Below are 20,175 nucleotides of genomic sequence, written 5' to 3'. Positions count from 1 at the left end.
AGTCTCTCTCTTTTTACATGCTTCTTGAATTCACTATAACTTCCCACTCTCATGCCCACATCAGAAACTTGTCCCAGAAGAAACGATTTCTCATGATTCCTTCGTATACCTGCCCTCTGACCTCATAGGACCCTCTGATCCCTTGACTCCTCTCTAACCTCTCCTATCATTCGAATCTTGATTTACCCATTCAGCTGAGATTTCATAATAATCACTTATCACTTCAACCACTTTCTTACCAATATCTCCCACTGCCCTGTTCTTCTATTCTACAGTAGCTGCCTGGATAAACACTAACAGAATCAATCCAACTTCATAATTCATTTAGTAAGTGTATCTTTAGAATGGTTGATATTTTTCTAGAAGACAGATATACAGTACAGAATAAAAAATAACTCATCCTAGTTCATTGAGTTAGTAAGTAAAAGAATCAGGATTTATTCAAATTGTCTGAGTCTAGATCCCTTAATCTCCAGCTCATTCCCCACTATATTTCAAGCTTACGCTTTGTTAAACTTCCTTCAACTTTGACTACACATCTTCCACTCTTATTTTTGGCAAATGGGCCTTCCCTCTAAACTTTCAACTTCCAGGTTCTACATAAAAGCTTCTGTACACATCCATATTTCCTACTACAAAGGAAGAAGGTTTTTTCTCCTCTTAAAGGCTAATTCATTTGTATCACATTCCTTCCCACATTCTCAGGAATGTCAATGTATTCAGTTCCCTAGCAATATATTCACATTTTGGCTCTTATCTTTCTCAAAAGCTATTTCTTCTACCATATCCTTCCATCACTATTTCTCAAATTCCCATGTGCCTCCACTTCAGCTCAGTTACTAGTAATCTTCTGTATACCTCTCTAGACTCTAAGCTTCAGGTTACTGAATGTTCTTTTGTTTTTTTAGATTTACTTTTTTTTACTATTTAGATTTATTATTTTTTATATTTATTTATTTGACAGAGAGACAGAGAGAGAACACCAGCAGGGGGAGCAGCATGCAGAAGGGGAGGAAGAAGTAGGCTCCCGGCTGAGCAGTGAGCCTGATGTGGGGCTCGGTCCCAGAGCCAAAGGCAGCTGTTTAACGTACTGAGCCACCTAGGTACCCCACCTGAATGTTTTTATTTTGTTCACAATTGGATGCTCAATCCTAAGAATTCATATAACATGTAAAATACATGTAGAACAAACAACTAATTAGGAACACAGTGTCATTCTTGTGATTTTTCCAAGCAATAATAAAAAATTTTGAAAACAGTAATTCAACATGATAAAATTAACAAGTGCCCCCTAGTAATACAAAAGGACATACCTCCAGTTCATTTTCCAGTTTCATTACTTTAGTTTTTAATTGATTTTCTATTTAAAAAAAAAGTTTCAGTTAGATTTATCTCAAAATAAATTTTTAAATAAACTTCAAAGTAATAAAATTATTATTTTTAAAGATTCAATCATGATTATAATAAGGTAACGTAAGAAAAAATAACTTTTATACCTCATCCATGAAACAAGAGTTCTAGAAATGTCTTTCAAAATAAAGTGAGTATATAAATATTATGGCGTATAGTAAACAGAATCTCCTATTTAACAGCATGATAAACTTTTCTAGGGCATTTACCAAATTTTGCTTGTTCTTCTCCAGCTTTTTCAACTTCCTCCAAAGCTAGCTCTACTTCTTGAGCTTTCATCTAAACATAAAAAGAAAGGTTATTTCAATTTGTCTTTACATAAGCATTGAAAATGAGGATTTTTTTTTTTTTTCATTTGCTTTCCCAGTATTTAGTGCATTCAATCCCTGGGATATGGAGACTTTCAGTAAATATTTGTTGAATGAGTAGATGATGTTCTTACTTAAGGATATAATTCCTAGATTGCTAACAGCTTGAAATATCTTTGATTCCTCTTTTTCCTTCTGTTTTATATCCAGTAGTGTAACTTTTCCCTTTGTATTGTTTTCTACTATTTTTTTCTATTACATTTGTCTTTATTTTAGCCCATAATCTTATATCTAACCTTCTTCACAATGTTATCTCTAAATAGCTTCAATTTCCTTCAGTTTGTTTTATTAACGTATCTACTTTAGCCTTGTTGAGCCATAGTTTACCCTAGTTTAGCCATACTTTTGTATTTACCAATTGCGGCTCAAAAACCTCTAAAGGATCCTCATTGCTCATAGCATAAAATACACCTGTAATACCCTTGACAGCCCCCTGCAAGCTATACCCAACATTTGTTTCCTCTATAATCTATTAACAATTTTCTGCACCTGTCCTCAACTGTAATGAATAAGCATATTTTCTACTCCAAGTTTTATTTAAGGTGATTTCCAGCTTTAGAAGCTTTCTAAAATTTACCACTGACTTTCATTTACCTAAAATTACTCATCAGTCTTTGCCCCTTCTCTCACCTAAACCTTTTCCCCTCCCAATAAATCCCTATACAACTTGTTCACATTTTTCATTCTGACTTCAGGATTATGTTAACATAATTACAAAAGACCTCGCTATGTTATTTTTAAAAATACCCATCCTGTTTCTCTTAAACATTCTTTTAGGAACTTCAGAGCAGAAACCAGCAATGTTTTGCACACTAAAATTTTCAATCCACACTTGAAGAGATCTCATTTTTGAGTGATTTTGATATTACAAAGTATTTTCATAAAGATTAACCTATTTAAGAACAGTTCCTTAAACGTCCTCCAATAGTCAAAACCATTATTAAAACCTACTGTGTACAAACCTTCATTAGTGATTGAGTAATTCTGAAAAGGTGTATCACATTTTCTTGACTTTCAGTTTTTAGCTCACTTATTTCCACCTAAGTAAAAAGAAGAGCAACTATGTTTTATAATCCTTGGGCAAAATATAAAAACTCTTCCATTTGTAACATTCATTGACTTCAGGAACAATTAGATTAATAATAGTTGTGTTTATATATATGTGTGCGTATTGTTTATCAATTAAGCACCTTGGATAAGGAAATCAATAAATTATCTGCCAATTCTTCTTGACGAGGCAGGTCATCTGGGTCAACTTTTATTATTTCTTTCCAGTTTATATTAGGTGGCATCTTGAAATCTTTCACTGTGCTTTATCTTCTGTAACAAAACAGGTGGGTATTAGCATTTTCAAGGTAAACAGCGTTACTATTTTTATAGATTACGTCATTATAACTCTCTATGGTGTTAGCAAAGAGTTACGGCTCTTTGTGTAACAGGTAAGGGGGCAAAATAGCCTTGATCAAAATTATAGCAGTTGGCACAAAACAACAAATACTGAACCGGCTGAATAAACTATGACGGATTCTCTCATACAGCTCATCTAGGTCAGAACTAAGATTCTGAGCCCCCTTCTCCACGCCCCCTTACCACCGAGGCGCGCGAACATCTAAAGGTGCCAAACGCGGGGGTACTTGGAAGGCTGAAAATGAACCCTGATTCGGTGAAGCAGGAACTAAGAGTAAAAAGAAAAGGTGTGGGGGGAAAAAACGACTGAAATGAAAGCCGGTAGGCCGGGGAAACCGGGGCTGAAGACAGCAGAAGGCAGACGGATTGCGGACCAAAGACTGAGGGTTGGGGAAAATAGGCTGTTACATTCGGGCCCTGAGGCTTAAAGAACCTGCTTGGGAAAAAACTGGCTGCTCCTGCTCACCAAGATCCACCCACCTAACCGAGCCTGGCAACCAGCAGAGGCCCCTGATCTGCCGCACGGACCAAGGTCAGCCCCGCTGCCACGCCTGACCGCTCCCCACCGCGGTTCCGCCCGGACTCTGGATCCCGCCAACAGCTCCTGTGCAGGCAAGAGCGGCGCGGCTGCTAGGCGACACCATTCCCCACCCAGCCAAGGACGGCACAAGGCCCCGGATGCGAGGGAAGCCTACATTTCACGACCTTGGGTGATGCTTTGCGTTTAGATTCTCCTGCAGGGTTCCTCGGACTCTCTGTTAAAGACGGGGAGAAAGTGAGGGATAAGGACTCCAAATCCCAGAGTGCAGTTCTGTCTGGAGTCTTTTGCATGCTGGGAACTGAAGTCTATGAGAAGTAGAGGTAGGCCGTTCCCGGCGTGCAATGCGGGAGGCTGCGACGGTACCGGGGTGGTGGGGGGACAACCCAGAGACAGTAGGCGTAGTGGCTGAGGCGCGTCTGCGCCGGTGACCTGAATGAGGTAGACCATGACTGTGCCTTTGGTGGCGTCACCAGCTGGGCCGCTTTTCCTGGGATTTCTCTAAACCATCTACTGGTGGAGCCGCTCCCAGGTGAGGTCGGGCTGTGGGTCAGCAACGGGGGAGGAGTTGAGGGGAGCGGTCCCGGCTTAATGAAGCTCGTGCTGTTGGCGCGGGAGGACTCGGTCCAGGTCTGAAGAGGTGAGAAGACCCCCTTTTCTTGGGCGTTTGCACACGTTCCACGCGTGCTGTCCTCTGTAAGAAGAAAAAGAAAGTTTAGTTCTTTGCTCTCAGAATCTACTCCGTACAGTGGAGTGGGGCCGCACGGCCAAGATCATGGTTTCGGGTTGAGTGAAGAATTGGGAAGAGGACATATTCTCTTCTGCCCGCCTTACCTGTAGCACCATAGCCTTCGCGGATTGGAGTACTTGGAGATTGAAGAACTGGTCTACAGTGGAGGTTCTAGAAAGGAGTGTTTAGAATTTGCCCAACCTAATGCTGGGGTGGAGAGACAAGGGGCCTCAGTACTCCCCAGCCTAGATGCTGTCACTTCCTTGGTTACTGAGGATGCCCTCATGAAAGCGTTTCTCAGGTGTTTACAGTTCTTTCGGTAAAGTTTTGTTCATCCCGCTGTGCTTAAACATTCATGAATTCGATACACTACTAGATAACTTTGTTAAGTCGCTGTCGACTTGAAATCTAAATGACATTTTCAACTGCTAAACCAATGCCTCCTTTTTTTTTTAAAGACTTTTTCTTACCTACAATTGATAGAAGTTTTTTCCTTCTGAAAATATGGTTTCTTCCCAAACCAAGTATTTGGGTAAAACAAAAACTAAAAGGTATTGATTTAGTGAGCTACATTTTAAAGACATTCATCAGATTTGTAGGAATGATAATTTTGTTGTATCCTTTACAGAGATTATATGCCACATACTGTTCATTATTTTTTTAACCGTGCTGACATTACATCCCTAGAACTTATTTGTCTTGTAACTCTTAAGTTTGTACCTTTTGACCAGTCTCTTCTTTGTTTCTGTGAATTTTGGAGGTGTTCTGTTTTGTTTTTGTTTTTTTAGATTCTGCATGTGAGATATATATAGTACTTGTATTTTTCTGTCTGGTACTTAGCATAATGCTCTCAAGATCCCTCCATGTTGTCCCAGATGGCAAGATTTCATTCTTTTCATGGTTTAATAATCCATTGTATGTACCACATTTTCTTTATTCATTTGTCAATGGCCACTTAAATTATTTCCATGTCTTGGCTACTGTAAATAGTTATGCAGTGGATACGGGGGTGCAGATATCTCATGCACATCGTTATTTCGTTTTCTTCGGATATATACCCAGAGATAGAATTCTGGATAATATGATAGTTCTGTTTTTAATTTTGAGTAATTTCTGTAACTGTTTTCTATAGTGACTACATTAGTTTCCATTCCCACCAGCAGTACACAAGAGTTCCCTTTTCTCCCCAGCCTCGCTAACCCTTGTTATCTCTTGTCTTTTCCATGACAGTAAACTGACAGGTGTGTGGTGATCCCTCATGGTTCTGATTCACATTTCCCTGATTAGTGATGTTGAGCACCTTCTCATGTAACTGTTGGCCAATTGTATGTTTTTGGAAAAAGGTCCTCTCTCTGTTTTTAAATCAAATTATTTCCTTTTTTGCTGTTGAGTTGTATGAGTTCCTTACATAGTTTGGATATTAACCCCTTTTCAGATATATGATTTGCAGGTATTTTCTCCCTCCTATAGGTTGTCTTTTCATTTTGATGATAGTTTCCTTTGTTTTGCAGAAGCTTTTTAGTTTACGTACTACCACTTGTTTTTGTTTGCTTTTTGCCTTTGCTTTTGGTTCCAAATCCAGAAAGTCATTCTCAGCGAGCATGTGGCTCTCCAGTTTTTCTAGCACCATTTATTAGACTCTCCTTTCTTCATTGTATATTCTTGGTATTTGGTCTGTCTTGTTCCATTAACCTGTGTGTTTTATGCAAATGCCATTCTCTTATGATTACTATAACTTTGTCACTCTATCACTTAATCTTCATAACAGTCCAGTGAAGTGGATGCCTATATCATCCTTATTTTCCAACCAAGTTGTAAAACTGAGGCTTGGAGAGGTTAAGTACTGTGCTAAAACTTAAATGGTGTGATTGAAAATGGATTTTTCAGGCTGGAGGACATTCTGTTTAATGCCATACTGTCTCTTAAGGCATGCTAAGAACCAATATCTGTGAAGTGCTTGTTCTTCAGCCTTGCTCTCTATGGTAAAGGTCATATTCTAATGATGAAATTTTGTTTACTTAGGAATTTGAATTACGTATTTTTCATGTTCAGTTTTTAATTCATAATTTAGCAAGGGAAGGAAGACATGAGATCTCATTTCTCTTATCACATGAGTCATATGCTAAAAACTTCATGTTTATTTTCGTCGTAACGATCTGTTTTTACTGCAGCACCTTGTTTTTCTTGGTTTTCCTTTGTTATAACTATCCTATATATTCATTTACTAGTTTTGTTTTATCTGTATTGGTCTTTACTGCCCTTACTTCCCCTCACCCTGTTGTTCATATTTATATTCCCAGCAACTCAAGGTACCTGGTATAATGATGAATTTTATTTTCATTTTTCAGAAGTGGAAATAGATTCAGAGAAGCTAAGTTATTTCCTAATAATTAATGAATCTCAATTGTAACCCAGATATCAATTACAGTCCTGACTTAAATTTCAGTCTTTTACTTATTCTAACAGTATTTTTGAGCTTTTACACTGTGCTAGTGTTGGTTCATAACCTCCTTGGGAGCTTCCCAGATAAAATCGGAAACTGGCTACTGAATGTGGAGGGCAGAGAGACCAAAGAAATGGGAAGGCCACTCCAGCTTGGTACGCGGCAGTTTCACTAAGCAAAGGGGTCTTGCCTAGGAGGCTTGTCTTTGACAGCCAGAAGAATAATGGATCCTGCACCCACCACACAAATCTTAAAAGTTTATGTAGAAAGAGGTCTTAACTGGGTTTAGTCAAGTGTATCATGCAAGTGTTCTCAACACCATATCGTTAGCTCAAGGCTATGTGGTTGCAGCAGCCTTGGGGAGCAGGAAAAGCAAACAGAACCACATTCCAAGGGGAGGGGATAAGGAGACTCAGATCACCTGGGTCCAGTTTATAGATCAACTGGCAGTCTTTTTGTGACCTGCCCCAACAGCTATATGTGGGGGATACAACAGGACACAAGTTTGCGGTGGTCTAGGTCCTAGTACATTGTGGTAAGTTTGTACCTAACTGTGAATCAAGAAATTTAATCCAAGTTCTAGTTCAAACACTCACTATGCAATTTTGAGGAAAGTTGCTAAAACTCACTGTTACTTTTCGTCAGATTTTCTGCATCAGTCAGTTTTCACCAAGAGAAGAGATTTATGTGATAATTTTATAAATGGGCTTATTAAAGGAACACTTGCCTGGACCTGCCTTCTTTCTTCTTCCTGGTTTTATGAGCAGTTTTATCTGACCAAAATCATCTCACAAGAAAGGCTTCCCTTTTATAATTACTACCTTTATTCCCTATATCAGGCAACTTATTTTATTTAAATGTTACTTCCATTCCCTTTTTAGCTGGCTTACAGAGAAAATGAATGGTAACTTATTTTTCCAGCATCTGTAATAAAATATGGCCATGAGAAATTTAGTATCCACTGTGTGCATAAATGTTTTGTTTTGTTTGTTCTCCTGGAGAGGATTCAGTGTGCAACAAGCAGAAACTTGTCTTTTGACAGGAGACTGGAAAGATTAGGAGGAACAAGTGTGAATGCAGACTTCACAAACTTTATGTGCTTTAAGAAAGTCATGCAATATAGATTATTTTTACTTGAAGAAGATAACATCATGAAATTATTTTATGGAGAGAACTTTACTTTCCAGGCTAAATAGTCCCAGATTCATACAAAAGTTTCCTATAGGTTTATTTTTTCCACACTTATACTGTTGGATTTTTAGGAAAAGGGTTTCATGGTACAATTTTGCTGAAGGAAGTATATTAAGTTTTGTATCTCTATGTTGTAGCTCTTAAGTGGTCTTCCATTGCATTTAGGTTGTTTGTGTGTATGTAGTGACATGCCATTGTTGTAAGTAAACACAAATCAGTCGCATTCACTCAGACTGTGAGCCTGTGTTGAGTATGTTTATGTGGCTAGAAGAAGTACTGGAATTTGCCTTAGTCTATTCATATTGCTTTAACAGAATACTCTGTGCTAGGTGGTTTATAAAAACAGGAATTTATTTCTCACAGTTCTGGAGACTAGGAAGTACCAAGATCAAGGCATGAGCATTTTCAGTGTCTGATGAGGGCCCACTTCCTGGTTCATGGGTAGTGTCTTTACTGTTTCTTCACATGGCAGTGTTCATATCGCTCTAACAGAATACCTTATATTAGGTGGTTTATAAAAGCAGGAATTTATTTCTCACAGTTTTGGAGACTAGAAAGTACTAAGATCAAGGCATGAGCATTTTCAGTGTCTCATGAGGGCCCACTTCCTGGTTAGTGGATAGTGTTTTTACTATTTTCTCACATGGCAGAAGGGACAAAAGATCTCTCTCACGCCTCTTTGGTAAGGGCACTAATCTCATTGGTGAAGACCCATCCTCATGACCTAATCACCTTTCAAAAGCCCCACCTTCAAATACCACATTGAACATTAGGATTTAACATGAATTTTAGGAGTACACCAACATCTACTCTGTACCATTCCCACAGCTAACATTTAATACTGATGTGGTACGTTGTTATAGTAGTGGCCCCCAGTGAATCATGCCTCCCTCTATATATTCCTTTATGTAAACCTTTCTGTTTCCCTTAACTTCTACCCTTACAAGTAGTTCTTTTGGGCAGAACCTAAAATGACTCCATAGCTGAGCTCATGACATCCATGAGAACTACTAGCTCTCATTCCCTTTCTCTCGTAATATGCTCCCTTGGAGATTCTTCAAAAATTCTATGATCTTAGCCCTTGTATAACCTCTCCTTCAGTGACTGTGGTTTAACCTTGCTTGATGGGGGGGGAGGGGAGATACACACACACACACACACACACACACACATATGTATATATTTATATGCCTTAAGTAAAGATGTGAAAAGAGTTTGTGCACTGGGACTTGCCCCCCTTCTCTCCTGAGATCACCATTTAAGGAAGTTTAGGTTAACCTACTAGAGGATATGACCATACGTAGCAGAAACTAGCTTTCCAACCTAAGACCTCTACACTTCAGCAATTTTTATTTAAATTCTAATTAGTTAACATACAGTGCAATGTTGGTTTCAGGAGTAGAATTCAGTGATTCATTTACATACAATACCCAGTGTTCATCGTATCAGGAGCCTTCTTTAATACCCACGACCCATCTAGTCTATGCCCCACCCACCTCCCTCCATCACCCCTCAGTTCTAAGAGTCTCTTATGGTTTGTCCCTCTCTCTTTCTTTTTCCCCCTTCTCATATGTTCATTTGTTTTGTTTCTTAAGTTCTGTGTATGAGTGAGATCGTGCAGTATTTGTCTATCTTTGACTGACTTATTTTACTTCATATAATACACTTCACCTCCATACACATGGTTGCAAATGGCAAGATTTCATTCTTTTTGATGACTGAGTATTATTACATTGTGTATATATATACACACACCACGTCTTCTTTATCCATTCATCAATTGATGGACACTTGGGTTCTTTCCATAGTTTGGCTCTTGTCGATAATGCTGCTGTGAACATCAGGATGCATGCACACCATCAAATCTGTATTTTTGTACCCTTTGGGTAAATATCTAGTAGTGCAATTGCTGGATCATAGGGTAGTTCTATTTTTAACTTTTTGAGGAACCCCCATACAGTTTTCCAGAGTGGCTGCACCAGTTTGCATTCCCACAAACAGTGTAAGAAAGATCCCCTTTCTCCATATCCTTGCCAACATCTCTTGTTTCCTGTATTGTTAATTTTAGCCATTCTGAGAAGTGTGAGGTTGTGTCTCATGGTTTTGATTTGTGCTTCCTTGATGATGAGTGATGTTGAACATCTTTTCATCTGTCTGTTGGCCATCTGGATGTCGTCTTTGAAAAATGTCTATTCATGTCTTCTGCCCATTTTTTAATTGGATTACTTGTTTTTGGGGTGTTGATTTTGATAAGTTCTTTATGGATTTTGGATACTAATCCTTTATTGGTTATGTCATTTGCAAATATCTCATGCCATTCCATAGGCTTTTAGTTTTGTTGATTGTTTCTTTGGCTGTGCAGAAGCTTTTACCTTGATGAAGTCCAATGGTTCATTTTTGCTTTTGTTCCCCTTGCCTCCAAAGATGTGTGTAGTATGTTGCTACAGCTGAGGTCAAGGAGGTTGCTGCTTTTGTTCTCCTCTAGGATTTTGATGGCTTCCTGTCTCACATTTAGGTCTTTCATCCATTTTTTAATTTATTTTTGTATATGGGTAAGAAAGTGGTCCAGTTTCGTTCTTATGCATGTTGCTGTCCCATCTTCCCAACACCATTTGTTGAAGAGACAATCTTTTTTTCCATTGGATATTCTTCCCTGCTTCATTGAAGATTAGTTGACCATAGAGTTATGAGCCCATTTTAAGTTTCTCTTATCTGTTCCGTTGATCTATGTGTCTTTTTTTGTGCCAGTACCATACTGTCTTGATGATTATAGCTTTGTAATATAGACGGAAGTTTGGAATGGTGTTGCCTCCAGCTTTGCTTTTCTTTTTCAAGGTTGTTTTGGCTATTTGGGGTCTTTTGTGGTTCCATACAAATTTTCGGATTGTTCTAACTCAGTGAAAAAGCTGGTGGTTTTTTTGATAGGGTTTTCATTAAATGTATAGATTGCTTTTGGTAGTATAGATATTTTAACAGTGTTTTTCCAATCTGTGATCATGGAATGCTTTTCCATTTCTTTGTGTCCTCTTCAATTTCTTTCATCAGTGTCCTATAGTTTTTTAGAGTACAGATCTTTTACCTCTCTGGTTATGTTTATTCCTAGCTATCTTATGGTTTTTGGTGCAATTGCAAATGTGATAGATTCCTTCGTTTCTTTTTCTGCTGCTTTAGTATTGGTGTATAGAAATACAACAGATTTCTGTATGTTGACTTTATATCTTGCAACTGTGTGTATTTGTTCTTGAAATCTTTTGGTGTAGTCTTTGAGTTTTCTACATGAAGTATCATGTTGTCTGTGATAGTGAGAGTTTGACTTCTTCCTTGCCAATTTGGATGCCTTTTATTTCTTTTTGTTGTCTGATTGCTGAGGCTAGAACTTCCAGTACTATGTTAAATAACAGTGGTAAGAGTGGACATCCCCATCTTGTTCCTAACCTTAGAGTAAAAGCTCTCAGTTTTTCCCCACTGGGGATGATGTTAGCTGTGGGTCTTTCGTATATGGCCTTTATGATGTTGAGGTCTGTTTCCTTTAACTGTACTTTATTGAGGGTTTTTGTCAAGAATGGATGTTGTATTTTTGTCAGATGCTTTTTCTGCATCTATTGACAGGATCATATGGTTTTTATCCCCCTTTTTTTATCCTTTCTTTTGTTAATTTGGTGTATCACTTCTATTGATTTGTAAATATTGAACCATTCTTGCAGCTCAGGAATAAATCCCATGCAATTGTGAATAATTATTTTAACATACTGTTGAGTTCAGTTTGCTGGTATCTTGTTGAGAATTTTTGCATCCATGTTCATCAGAGATATTGGCCTGTAATTCTCCTTTTTAGTGGAGACCCCCTACACTTTAGATTTCCTGCTTTAATCAAGCAGGATAACTATAAGCAATAGGGACCCCAGGCACAACCAGCAACAGTAATATATATGTATAGTTATATATTTATATGTGTATATATATACCTACATATACTTGTGTATATGTATCAAATAAAGATATTTATATCAAGGAATGGACTTAAAAAATTATGGGGCTGGTAAATTCAGAATTTGTAGATGTAGAGTTTGTAGATGCACAGTAGGCTGGAAAAGTGGAAACTCTCCAGCAGGATCTGATGCTGCAGTCTTGAGGTAGAAATTCTTTTTAGGGAAACTTCAGTTTTGCTCTGAAGGTAATTCAACTGATTAGATGAGGTCCATCCACATTATGGAATATAATCTTTATTTAAAGTCATTGGATTGTAAACGTTAACCACATCTACAAAATACTTTCATACCAACACCTTGATTAGTATTTGATACTACTCTCGCCTAGCCAAGTTGACATATAAAGCTAACCATAACAGTACTTATCATGAATAGTAAGCATTTTACAATGCCATTTACTTGATGAATAGCATTTCACTGGTAAACCCACATGATGCTTCTTAAACCCCTCACCCATACCAAGTTTGTAGAATTTTAAAGATAACCCAAGGGAGTTTAATGATGAAACAAAGGGAGTGAGCTAGTTCTAGTGCATGCTTGTGAGCTCAGTTGTGGAATCATCTGAGGTTCTGCCCCCAAAGCCACCTGTGGGAGTAGAGGATGGAAGTAGGGGTCATGATTGTAAATAGATCTCAGTGAATAAAAGCTGGATATCACGTTTCCAAGGAGGGACTAAGGGTCTTCCTTCTAATGAAGGAAGTTGAAATAGAAATAAAAGGAACTTGAGGTGATGATTCTCAGTAGTATGGGGTTTTGTCCCATACATGTCAGTAAGCATTTTTGTTTTCCTTTCACCATTTTGCTCTAATGCTGTAGTGTTCAAAAACTATGTTTGGGACGCCTGGGTGGCTCAGTTGGTTGGATGACTGCCTTCGGCTCAGGTCATGATCCCGGGGTCCGGGGATCGAGTCCCACATTGGGCTCCCAGCTCCATGGGGAGTCTGCTTCTCCCTCTGACCTTCTCCTCGCTCATGCTCTCTCTCACTGTCTCTCTCTCAAATAAATAAATAAAATCTTAAAAAAAAAAAAAAAAAACCTAAGTTTAACAAGAATGTAAGAGTATGTATACTCTCATATCTAAAGAAGGAAGAGTAGAACCCCATTCCATGACAAGAGGCTTCTTATTTGCAGTGATCCAGAACTTGGAGCAGAGGACAATCCCCAAAGTTAAATCAAGTTAAGAGTTTTGATTATTATGTTGGAATTGAGTGTTTCAGTTACTGAATGAACTGCATTGCAACTTAATGTGACTGTATAACTCTTCATTAACTATTTAGAAATCCTGGGAACTGTCCAAGTTTCTTAAAGTTGCATTTTATAACCTTAAGTTTTTTTAAACCTTTAAATTCAACCTAAAAAAAAAAACAAACTTATTTTATAAACTTACCCTTTTTCTCTATAACAACTCAAATTGAAAGGACTAAGTGCCTTAGTCAGTTTGTTTCAAAGTTGGTCAGGGCATCTGGGTGGCACAGTCAGTTAGGCATCCAAGTCTTGGTTTCCACTCAGGTTGTGATCTCAGGGTTATGGGATCAAGCCTGATGTGGAGTCTGCTTGGGATTCTCTCTCTCCCCGCTATACCCCTCTGCCTCCCCACACCCTATATGTGCGCACATGCTCTCTTTCTCTAAAATAAATAAATACGTCTTTTAAAAAAACTTGTTTAAATTCCCTTAATTTAAAATTGTATTTATAGGGGCGCCTGAGTGGCTCAGTCGGTTAAGCATCTACCTTCATCCAAGGTTATGATTCTGGAGTCCCAGGGATTGAGTCCCATTTGGGCTCCCTGCTCAGTGGGGAGTCTGCTTCTCACTCTCCCCCGGTCCCCCTCCCTGCCCCCTGCTCATGCTCTCTCTCTCTTTAATAAGTGGATAAAATCTTTAAAAAATTATATTTACAATTTGAATGTATTCATTTGTATTCAAGGACTTCAGATACCTGACTTAAAAAGCAAAACTTTCTCAATACTTAAAACAATTTGTATAAACTAGTAAATTAAGCTTAAAACTATAGCAACTCCCAAGTCCTTACAAAATTCCAATAATATTTGTAAACTTGGCTAAATTATTATACTTTTCAATTAAAAAGTCAAAATCCACAAATTGCATGGTTTATAATTTAATATAATATATGTTATATATTATTGTATCATATAAAATTGTACTTTATGGTTTCGAAGCTAATATACCAAGAGTCTACGGTGTATGTCGAGTCTCTTAAACATGATTAGTACTGTAATAATCATATGTATATTGTTCCCCAATATAACTTTGAAGTAGTAGAGGTTTAATTTACTCTTTTTCTTCTAGTAATTTTAATTTTTCCTGTGGTGAGAACACTTAAGCAAACAGTTTGACAAACAGCAGTTTGGGGTAAGAATCCCAAATGTCCCCAGATCAGGGTCCTGAGATTATATATGGGAGAGAGATTTGTGACCCATACACAGGACTTGATTTTCACCCACCTAGTGGTGGATGTCCGGAATTGTTTTGTTTTTCTAAATTACAATCTCACACACACACACAATGGGAGAATGAAATGGTTTTTACACATTAGGTGCTCTGTTTATATCTTCCTGAAAGTATTGCTCAAGAACCTTCTGACCTGTTCTAGTGCTGGCTAGTGGACCTGCTTGCATGGTTCTCATTCTGGGTATTTCTTTTGTTGCTGTCTTGCATTGGATCCCCTGTTTCCTGATTTCCCTCCCTTTCTGTTTCTTGGTATACTCCCTCATTTATTGGAATATGTCTTCTGTTAGTTTCCTGAGAAGAGGAGACACCAGAGATAAGGTTTTTGAGAACTTGAATATCTTAAGATATTTTTTTGTTCTGGAAATTTGTGTTTATTAATATCAAAATTTAGGTTAGAAATTATTATCCCTCAGAAATTTGAAGCATTACTCCTTTTTTTCTGGATATCTCCCCCCCCCACCCCATCCCCCAGCTTCCAGTGTTAGTGGGAAAAAAAAAGAGAGATTTGTTTGAATTCCTAATCTTTGCTATGAAACCTGCTTTCTTCTTTTCTGGAAGTTTTTAGATGCCTCTTTTTTGTTTGTTTCCAGGGTTGTAAAATTTTATAAGATTCTGAGCCTAGTTGGTAGAAGATAACTGGAAAGTCTCAAAATACAGACTTTTAGTTAACCTTCATTTTCAGTTTGCTACCTTTGTTTTCACTTGTATCTCCTTTATCAGACATCCTGTGTTTCATCTCTTTCGGAGAGGAAGTCTCTAGTCTTCTGCCTTGCTATAGGAGAAAAGTTTACTTGCCTGTACCCAATGACAAAGGAGTCTAAATTTTAACAAATACATCTGTTCCTTTTTCTTGAGATTCTTGTCACTAGTTTTGAGATTGATGCTGGCAGGGATGCAAAAAAACTTTTTAGCTTTACCCCTTAAGCTTAAGATGCACTTTCCTGAGCTCTGTTGAATCACCACTCAACTTTTGTTTTTGGAGCTTCCAAAATCCAATGGTCTTTATCCTTGTGAATTTTTAAATTTTTATTTATTTTATTATTTTTTTGCTTTTTGCTTTTTGCTTTTTAGTACCTTGATTGTCATTTTAGTCTGTGTTTGAGAAGAAGTGAGGCAAATGCCTGTTCAGTATCTCCAATCTTTAAACAACTGCCACTAATTTTTTCTGGGATAAGGTGCAAGTTCATACTCTTTAGAGATGATAAATCAGTTCTGGATTCAGATAAACTCTTAGATCATTTTTCTTTTACTTGAAAACTATTTCTTCAAAAGGTACAGCTTACTTCCTTTTGTAATTTCTAAGATTGGATTTTGCATTTCTTTAAGTATTATATTCTAAGGTTTTCCTATCTGATTCTAAACGTACTTTAATACTTTCTTATAGGCTTTTGTGTGTCTGTATCCTTATATAAAACTTTCACCTGATTTTAAGTCTCTCTGCCCTCCCTACTGTATTCTTCTCTCATCTAGCAAGAACTCCTGTAGATATATATCAGGTCTTAGATCTTCTGGCTCTTTAATTAGTTTCTTCTTGCTGCTGTAATAGATTACCACAAATAAAGTGACTTAACACAAATTTATTATTTTATAATTATGTAGGTGCAAAATTGGTTTCCCTAGACTAAAATTGAGAGTCAGTAGGCTGTGGTCACTTTAGAGGCTCTAATGAAGAATATGTTTCTTTGGTTTTTCCGGCTTTTGGAGGCCACCATCATTCCCTGCCTTGTGGTCCCAGCCTGCCATCACATCACTCCCATCTCCTTTCCTGACTCTCCTGCCTCCCTCTTTAATGTCTAAGGTCTCTTGTCATTGAATTGGCCCACCCAGATAATGAAGATATAATCCCCTCGTCTCAAACCCTCAATTTATTTTTTTAATAGTTTTTTTTCTATAAAGATTTTATTTATTTATTTGTCAGAGAGAGAGAGGAGCGAGAGTGAGCACAAGCAGACAGAGTGGCAGGCAGAGGCAGAGGGAGAAGCAGGCTCCCTGCCGAGCAAGGAGCCCGATGTGGGACTCCATCCTAGGGCGCTGGGATCATGACCTGAGCTGAAGGCAGCCGCTTAACCAACTGAGCCACCCAGGCGTCCCTCAAAACCCTCAATTTAATCACACGTTGTAATGTCTCTTTTGCCATGTAAAGTAACATTATCACAGATTCAGGGGATTTGGTTATGAATGGTTTTGGTGGGCCATAATTCCGCCTTCCACAGATAATGCTAAAATGATACTAATGGCACTACTCAAGCTGGAAAAGTGTATCATTGGCTTGTTTTTCAAGAGTACCCTCCAACCTTATTTTTATTATACGGCTCATTCTTTAGTATTGTCCAGTTAACACAGCTTCTTTTACTCTAAACCGTTCTCTTAAATTCTTTCTAAAGCAGTGACTTAATTATGAATTGTCATGTATGAAGCCTGTTATCTAGATTAAAATCATTTGTTGTAATGAGAAACACACTGATTTAGATCTGGGTTTTAAGTTCATTGCTAAGCAGATAACATAAATCAATCAAATAAATCAGTGTGAAAAAATAGGGAGACTATAGTTAAATGGCTAGTATACAGTTAGCTTAGGCTTAAAATGCCTTTAAACACATTTAAGATATTTTTAAAAGGCTCTAACCAAATTAAACAAGGCTGCAGACTAACAGTTTGGATGCCTAATTTAGTTAATAGTTGATCTTCAGGTATATAAGGTACTAAAATATAAGCTTCATCTACATTTCAGAAAATCCATGTTCAGTATCTTTTATTTTTTTTTTCTAACAAAAATGTATTTACTGCTTCTGGAGTATACCATACTCGGTTTTTTGTTTTGTTTTGTTTTGTTTTTTAAAGATTTTATTTATTTATTTGACAGAGATCACAAGTAGGCAGAGAGGCAGGCAGAGAGAGAGAGAGGAGGAAGCAGGCTCCCTCCAGAGCAGAGGGCCCGATGTGGGGCTCTATCCCAGGACCCCGGGATCATGACCTGAGCCGAAGGCAGAGGCTTTAACCCACTGAGCCACCCAGGCACCCCCCCATACTAGGTTTTTAAAGTGTGTGTGTGTGTGTGTGTGTGTGTGTGTGTGTGTGTGTGTGTATGTGTGTGTGTGTGTGTATGTGTGTGTGTGTGTGTGTGTGTGTGTGTGTTTCCCTGAATAACCTGACCTGTGACAATTGATAAGGAGTTACTGTCTTGTTAGCTGGAGAGGAAAGTCCAGAGATTAAATGGTTTGATGAAGATTCTAATAGAAATATGAAATACATGAAGGAGCAATTTTGTTTTAAGTTAGGAATTTGGAGAGGTGGTTAGCTCATGCTTTTCAGAGGTGGATGAAATTTGAGCTGAGCTTTGAAGAATTCTCTGGGAGAATTAACATTCACTATTTTACTTATCTTTTGATGAAAATTTTATTTTTCATTTGTTGTAATGAACAATTCAACAATGAATGTTGAAATGAAGAAACAGTGATGCTTATTTCATCTTATCTTCATGATTTTTTCCCCCAGATTTTGTCCACAAGTGCTTGTGGAAAAGATGGCTGATATTAACCTCAAAGAAATAACCTTAATAGTAGGTGTGGTTACTGCCTGCTATTGGAACAGCCTCTTTTGTGGTTTTGTTTTTGATGATGTTTCAGCAATACTGGATAATAAAGACCTGCATCCATCTACACCTTTAAAAACTTTATTTCAGAATGACTTCTGGGGAACTCCTATGTCTGAGGTAAGTAGTTATTTATTTATCGCTTATATGCATCTTAGATTTTAAAATATTCTAAGTTTATTACTCCTGATTTCTTTTATCAACATTGTCATCATAGCACTTATGAATTTGTTTCCCTAAAATGTATATGTTAGGTAGGAAGTAGAAGATGTGATTATCTTCTTCTTCTTCTTTTTTTTAAAGATTTTATTTTTTATTTATTTGACAGAGAGTTCACAAGTAGGCAGAGTGGCAGGCAGAGAGAGGGGGAAGCAGGCTCCCCGCTGAGCAGAGAGCCTGATGTGGGGCTCAATCCCAGGACCCTGGGATTATGACCTGAGCCAAAGGCAGAGGCTTTAACCCACTGAGCCACCCAGGCGCCCCAGTGTGATTGTATTCTTTAAAGCAGTACATGATTCTTTCCTTGGTTGTGTACCTTGGTTTAATCTTTTTAAAAACAACATACATGTGTGAAAACCAAATGTGTTAGGATAGCAATAAGTGTAAACAAATCTATTTCTTGCTAATTTTTTTTTCATGAATCAGGCAAAAGAGATAACCACTTATTATATATTTAACCATCTAAAAATATGTAACTTCAGTATAAATAGATTAGACTTTAAAGGTAAAGGTATTGAATTTTTTTCTGCAGAAAATTTTAAATTTGTGTCATATTTGTTACCTACTAGTTATTTTAATTTTATATTGAGAATCCAAAAGTTCATTTTTTTATGAAGATATATTTATTTTGTCAGTATATTTATCTTAAAGGTCACTATTAAACTTTTGGGAATTAAACTTTTGTCATTTTGGGATCCCATAGATTGGATCCTACTGTTACATTACATAATAGTTGTATGAAATTGGTGAGACTATAGCTTTTAGATGGCAAGATGTATGAAAAATATGATCTATAAAAGAATAATACCTCAAAGATAAATAAATGAATTAATCTATAGTACCTGGCGCATAGTTGAACTGTAACATACAACAGTCTTCTATAGTTTGTCAGTTGTCATTCATGGTCCCTTTCTACATTCTTTAAATGTGGAAGCTTCTCAAGAATGGGAACAAAGTCTGTCATTCCTCTAGTCACAAGCACCTAAGTATTTTTTCTTGTTAAATAAGCAGACTTTATTTTCTTGTAACCTTCCTCTTCTCACCCAATTCTAGCCTTTAAAAGAAATGAATATTTGATAATGAGAAAAAAATACGATTCTGTATTATAAGATACATTATGTTCTAGGCAGTTTCTTTCCTTCTACCCTTGCATTTTTTTCCCTAGTGAGCCTTAGAAAAATGTGTCCATTTCCCCAACTTAAGCTAGTATCTGTAGTGTTTTTAATCATGACCTTTAGATTTTAACTGAAAGATTAGCTGGCCAGATTAAAACTCATGAAAGTTATCATACCATGGTGTCAGTGGCTGTGTTTTGTGACATCCTCAGCTTTACAGATTGAAAATTTGATTTTGTTCAGAGGACCTATAAGTGGACAGATTAAGAAAAATACTCAAACGCAGATTAAGAAAAATACTCATAATAAATACTCAATAAAATACTCATAATGAATGAACAAATTTGAATAACAGTATATGGTGGAGATTGCTGCTTACTCCTTTTTTCCTGAGGGGCATATTCTCTTTCTGTAGGGAAATGTGCCATTACTCTTTTTTTTTTTTTTTTTTTTTTAAGATTTTATTTATTTATTTGACAGAGAGAGGGAACATAAGCAGGGAGAGTGGGAGAAGGAGATGCAGACTTCCTGCTGAATAAGGAGCCCAGTGCAGGGCTCCCTGGGATCGTGACCAGACCCAAAGGCAGAAACTTAACAACTGAGCCATCCAGGCGTGCCCCAAGGAAGAATTATTCTGAGTAATATTTAGGTATTACAGGTTTTCTTGACCAGCCTGGAATTAGCACATTCAGAGATCTAATG

The 20,175-nt window shown here is 37.4% G+C and overlaps 2 protein-coding genes across 2 annotated transcripts in view; one reads left to right on the top strand and one right to left on the bottom strand.

Moving 5' to 3' along the window:
• Nucleotides 1–3,959, bottom strand: part of LOC111142074 (centrosomal protein 290) — a 97,553-nt gene extending 93,594 nt beyond the window's left edge. The window contains exons 1-5 of the mRNA XM_022495023.1: nucleotides 3,666–3,959; nucleotides 2,969–3,098; nucleotides 2,741–2,818; nucleotides 1,620–1,689; nucleotides 1,314–1,360 (exon numbers count right to left, since the gene is read on the bottom strand). Coding sequence (XP_022350731.1) covers nucleotides 1,314–1,360; nucleotides 1,620–1,689; nucleotides 2,741–2,818; nucleotides 2,969–3,070 — 297 coding nt within the window. The 5' untranslated portion in view covers nucleotides 3,071–3,098; nucleotides 3,666–3,959. The remainder of the gene's footprint in view (nucleotides 1–1,313; nucleotides 1,361–1,619; nucleotides 1,690–2,740; nucleotides 2,819–2,968; nucleotides 3,099–3,665) is intronic.
• Nucleotides 3,960–18,046: 14,087 nt separating this feature from the next.
• The window catches only part of LOC111142088 (transmembrane and tetratricopeptide repeat containing 3), a 47,372-nt gene continuing 45,243 nt past the window's right edge, over nucleotides 18,047–20,175 (top strand). Inside the window, exon 1 of the mRNA XM_022495038.1 lies at nucleotides 18,047–18,259. Within this exon, the coding sequence (XP_022350746.1) occupies nucleotides 18,071–18,259 (189 nt within the window). The 5' untranslated portion in view covers nucleotides 18,047–18,070. The remainder of the gene's footprint in view (nucleotides 18,260–20,175) is intronic.

Source organism: Enhydra lutris, unplaced genomic scaffold, assembly GCF_002288905.1.
Source record: "Enhydra lutris kenyoni isolate GAN:26980312 unplaced genomic scaffold, ASM228890v2 scaffoldscaffold7, whole genome shotgun sequence".
NCBI lineage: Eukaryota > Metazoa > Chordata > Mammalia > Carnivora > Mustelidae > Enhydra > Enhydra lutris.
This window is presented reverse-complemented; position numbering and strand designations above follow the sequence as displayed.